The 5,255-nt window shown below is 48.7% G+C and overlaps 1 protein-coding gene across 4 annotated transcripts in view; it reads left to right on the top strand.

The window, feature by feature from the left end:
* The window catches only part of NTRK3 (neurotrophic receptor tyrosine kinase 3), a 378,302-nt gene that overhangs the window by 282,745 nt on the left and 90,302 nt on the right, over window positions 1–5,255 (top strand). The window contains exons 13-14 of one of the 4 annotated variants that reach the window (XM_007446036.1): window positions 792–926; window positions 2,484–2,602. The exons of the other annotated variants lie outside the window; for them this stretch is intronic. Of the exons in view, the coding sequence (XP_007446098.1) occupies window positions 792–926; window positions 2,484–2,602 (254 nt within the window). Of the gene's footprint in view, window positions 1–791; window positions 927–2,483; window positions 2,603–5,255 lie in introns of those variants that run through there. 4 annotated transcript variants of the gene reach the window in all.

Below are 5,255 nucleotides of genomic sequence, written 5' to 3'. Positions count from 1 at the left end.
AAAGAGTTCCAGAGAAAACAAATTTCAGATCCCGGCTCGTATGGGAAAAGGCTCATGTTCACGGAGGTGGCTTCAGGCACCTTGGCAGAGGCTTGGCCCCTGCCTTTTATGGATCCGACATGGAGCCTTCCAGGGCACACGATGCTGCATGGCCTTCAAGGGAGATTTCACTCACAAGCTATGATACCTCTTTCATAGGACTTAGAGTTGTCAGGTCTCTAGGGAACCACCAGCTTTTGTCGTTCTCTTTATGCCCTAACTGAGGCAAGAACGATTTCAAGGGGCCAAACACCCCATCTCTTCTCCTCTTCATTCCCCCTTGTCATGTTGTTCCCTCTTGGAGAGTAGCTGAATTTCTTTTCTAGGAGAGAAGGGGCCAAAAAGGTGGTCTCGAGACCTGTGGGATCATCAGCTCAGTTCATAGGAATCATCCTTCCAGCCCCAGAAATGGCATTGACAAAAGCAGTGATGGGCACAAGTTCAGGATTCCCCCGGGCCAAGAAGAGGGATTGGGGGGTAAGCATGGTAGGTAAAGGTTAGACAGAGTTTATGGTGATCCCCTCATGCAGTTCCTTAATGCCACTGTGTGATACTCAGGGGACCATGTATCTAGATTTTATGCCTAAAATAAAGCAGGTGCCCCTACAGGTAAAGCAGTGTGAGTACAGGAGCTGGGAACACCTGGATTTCTGTTTCTGGCCTTGTGCACTTAAGAAAATTACTTCCCCATGTCTTTGCACATGGGGCTCAATACTGACCATTAACTCCCCCATGTCTGCCTCTTCTGCCAGGGGTCTTTTCAAACATAGACAATCATGGGATACTAAACTTGAAGGACAATAGAGATCATCTAGTCCCATCAACTCACTATATATATGAGGAACCTGAGGTCCAGAGTGGGGAAGTGTCTTACCCAAGGTCACATGGTGAGTTACCTCCTTTGACGTCTTTGTATGCAGTACAGACCCCCTGTCCCCCTCACCAATTTTAATTCTTAAGATCTTAAGACCTCATGAAGTTTCTGTAGGTCCCAGCGGACTCAGGGATGACTAGGTGCCTAGTATGGGATTGGTACTAAAATCCCTTAGGTGAGGGAAATATTCCAGGCCAGCATACTTCAAAGGGCCTAGGTGAGGCATCTGGGAGAAGTGAGAGAGGGACCATTGCCTGGAGAGAAACAATGGAGTCACAGACCCTCTGGGCCAATGGCTTGCCTTCCCTCTGCCTCAGAGCCAAGAGAGCCCTTGTCCTGGGTTAGCATAGTGATGCTAGCACAGAAACATCTCATGTTGAAACCAAGTCTCCCTCTAAACATGACCTCATCAGTGAGGAACTTTCCTCCATCTCCACAATCTAACCCCACTCCCTGCAGAAGGAGGGCACCCAACATCCAAGATGACTCAACTCTGTTTTGATCGTAATATGCCCTCAGAATGAGGAGGGGAAAGTCTCAGTGCTACCAACTCGATCTCTCCCCATCATAGCCTCAACGTCTAGCTGCCCATTACACTCTTCACATACCTGCACACAGCTTTCCTAAAAAGGTTGGCTTACCTCCTATCTTGTCTGCACACGCACGTAAACACCCACACACTCGTTACAGACATTATTTTATAGACATTATTTTAATCCGGGGTTGACTGAAAAACCTCCTTCTGGAGATTTGATCAGGAACACCCACGTCTCTGGACATCCTAATTCCGTCCATGGCAGGGTGGGGCCAGAGAGGAGCTGAGCTATAGCATGGAAGTCCTCCTTGCTTGAGGCTGCCCATGGCTTGATGGCCACCAATGCTACTGCTCCAGGGTATTCCATCCCCTATGAGACTTGGAATTATGGGAAGGCTGAGAGATCAGCCATCACTGCACTGACTGGGTGAAATGAGAGGAAAAAGTGAAGGAGAAGGAGTTTATAGTCTTGGAAGTACAGTGCCCCCAACCTGGTGCAGTCAAAGGTGGTTCACATTATCGCAGCTCCTAGGGTTAGAAATGGCCCTCAGGTATCCCTTAAGAATGTAAGGTCTGGAGAGCATTCTCCTCCCACCCCTTTGCCCCCCAGGGACCCTAGCGATTCTGCCCTGCTCCCACCTCCCTCTCAAGCTCATCATCAGGGCCTCCTCCTACTTAGATGAGGCTGCCCCTCCCCTCCTCTCCCAGGGCAATCCAAGGCCAAGCCCCCAAATGTTTTGCTCACGTCCCTTCCTCGGTTCAGTGGAGGCTGCAGCAAAAGTGGAGTGTTTCCAGTTTCTCTGGCCATGCTCGGTTTTAAGTTAATCCCCTCCTCCTGTCCTTCCCTTTTGCTGAGAATTCATTTGGCTGTTCCCAATATATCTGTATCCGTGTCCCGTATCTCCAGTTCTTCCCCCTACCTTTCAAGCTCCCTCTCTGTTTCCCCTTCTAGTTTTGATCTTCTTTGGGGGTTTTGGTTTTTACTTTATTTTGCTTTTTTCTGTTTTTCTGTTTTTTTGTTTTTGTTTTTTATAGGTTTCAGAGAAATTATGTTGAATCCAATAAGCCTTCCCGGACATTCCAAGCCTCTTAACCATGGCATCTATGTTGAGGATGTCAATGTTTATTTCAGCAAAGGACGTCATGGCTTTTAAAAACTCCTTTTAAGCCTCCCTGTTTTGATGTCACCTTGGTAGGCTGGGCCCTCTGAGGGGTTGGAAGCTCTAGGCATTGTTCTGTTTGGATCCGGGGATGCTAAGTAGAAACTACACGAGCCGCCGGTGCCCCTGCATCCTTTATCACCACCAAGACGGGTGTTTACCCCCATCCGCCACTGGCAGGGTTGCCCTTTCCCTCCAATCATCACTGTGCTCCTTTTTTTTTCTGGCCTCCAAGGCAGCTCCTGCCATCATCTTAAGAGCCAATAAAGAGAATTAAAAACCTGTGCACCAGGAGCCATCTCTTAAATACACTAGCCGTTCTCTTGCTTTCCACAAACAACCCAACCACCACGAGAAAGCCTGATGAAGTCCAGCCGTGCTCCGGCCTCACTTTCCCCGCTTGGAAGCGTGGGGTCTCCCTGGCTCTCCCTAGGATACCAGGCCATCCTCTTAGTGACCTCGTCGCCCTGCAGCCTCCCGTGGGGAAGAACATCTAAGCAGAGGTGGAGACGGCGCGGTGAGAGGAGAGGGAGCCAGGCCCAAGTATTGGCACCAGATTAGGTCTCAGAGGAAAGAATGGAAACCAATCATTTTTTTTATATATATTTTTTTTTTTTTTTTTTTTTTTTTGGTGGAGAAAACCATACCTTTTTTTTGGGACACACTTTCCCCCTACTTCCTCTTGTCTCTGGAACGGCTCACAGTGAGTGGTATTAGAACACTCCTTGGAGAAGAGGATCTCTCCAGGGCTCCTTCTTGGCCTCTAGATCTGCAGTTCCGACAAGCTTTGGCTGCAGGAGGTCTTGCCTGTGAATTGGGCATCCTGCTAGGACCACAAGGGACCAAGGGAATCAGGGACCAAGGCCCTTCCTGCTGTTCCATGATCCCGGGATTGGCTCTCTTCCCCCACTTTTACTTATTCTTGACTCTGAGAACTTTTGGCACCCAATGGAATCACCATTTCAAGGCCAAGATGAACTGAAGGGGAAGAGAAGTAAAAATTGGCCTCCTCCAGCCCCTGTCATGGCTCCAATGGAAGTGTCATCCTGTTCTCTGGTCAATATATGTGTTTACTTTGCTTGCTTTGACTCATGCCTTACTCCATGGCCACCCTCTCCCAAAGAGGGAGGTTTGTTTCTCCCATTTTCAATTTGATCCACTGGGGAGAGGGAAAGGGATGCTTTTCCCCCTGCTTCAATAGGAAAGGTACAGTTGTAGGGCCTGAACCTCTCCCAGATTTGCTGCCATGTTAGCTGAGTGGACTTCGGGCTTGGCCTAGTCCCCCCCCCCCACACCCATGGTGCCTCCATTGTAGGGGGTCAGCACAGGCTGCCCCCTTGAGGGTGGAGCATGGAAGAGGGGGCCAACCATGGGGAGATCGTCGGACAAAATTGTGGTGGTTTTAACCCACTAAGTTCTGGAGTGATGATGCACAGTAATAGATAACAGATTCTCTGCCTTGGGAAATTTCCCTGGGGGTTAGGATTCCCACTTAGGGTTTTAGGTCCTGAGTCCTGTGGATGGTGGTTCTTCACATCAGGTTCCCAGCCTGATTCAGCAGACACCTCCATGGGCTTTAAAAATGCACAGCTTTCCAAGTTCTCGCCCAGTATCTGGGGTGGCCTCCCGGGCACCTGAATGTTCAGAGTATCACATGGGGATTCAGCTTCTCTCCAGGGCCTAGAAGTGTGTTTATTTAGCCCCTCCCAGCTCCCCGCCATCCTGCTCCCCATTGCTTCATGTCTGGCTATTTCCCATTGTGTCCTGCCAACCCTTTGGGCCAGGGCCCCCTCCTGAGTGTGGCTTTAAGGAGTAAGCTTGAGGATGATGTTTTTTAATTATTGTAAATCATTACCTCATTTCCAGCCTCCCAGGCTCCATCCATCCCAGCATCTTTTATTCTGCCATTTTCCTCACCTTGTGCTATGACCATGGGGCGTTGTGTTTCCGCAGAGACATATAGGAGTGTTCAGTGTATAGTTTCTTAATAAACACTTTATTTTCTAATGAAATGACTGGATCAGACCTCTTATTTGGCAATTTTGCAAAGAATATTAAAGATACATAGAAATTTCAGGCTACCCTGTTTTTTAATTCCCCCCAATTTTACTATTACTCTTTTAAAGAAGTTTCTTAGCCAAGTCCTGTTTGCAAAGGATTTTACAATCTGTTCCATTGGCTGCTTTCACTGAGACCCCTCCAGATACAGGCTGAGTCCATACAGTGAAGTGTTTCCTCATCTTACTGAGAAAGAATTAGAGGCACAGAGAGTTGAATGGTTCACTCAGGGTCACACAGCACAAGAGACAGAAGCCAGGTTCAAACCTGACTCTTTCAGATACAACTTAGGTTACTGAGACCCTTGTCTCCTTGGTGGCTGGGGACTCTTCTATTGTCCGAACAGCCAAGGCTTATGGAGATTCTTTCTTCAGAGCTGATGGGTAAGGGGGTCTGAGAGTGGGGTTGAGGGATCCTTTATCTTTGGTGCACCAGTAAGCCAGTGTAATTTTTCCCTTGGTTGGAGTGGTTTTATATCTCCCTTATGGATCTTAGGGAAGTGACTTTGCCCAGAGGAAGATGGGGGGTCTGGGCTTGTAGGCCAACATGCCGATCATCCAGAGACCACTCCCTGCCCCCGCCCCCCCCC

The sequence above is a fragment of the Lipotes vexillifer genome, unplaced genomic scaffold (genome assembly GCF_000442215.2).
Source record: "Lipotes vexillifer unplaced genomic scaffold, Lipotes_vexillifer_v1.1 scaffold495, whole genome shotgun sequence".
Classification (NCBI taxonomy): domain Eukaryota; kingdom Metazoa; phylum Chordata; class Mammalia; order Artiodactyla; family Lipotidae; genus Lipotes; species Lipotes vexillifer.
The sequence above is the reverse complement of the archived record's forward strand: the minus strand, read 5'-3'. Positions and strand labels throughout refer to the sequence as shown.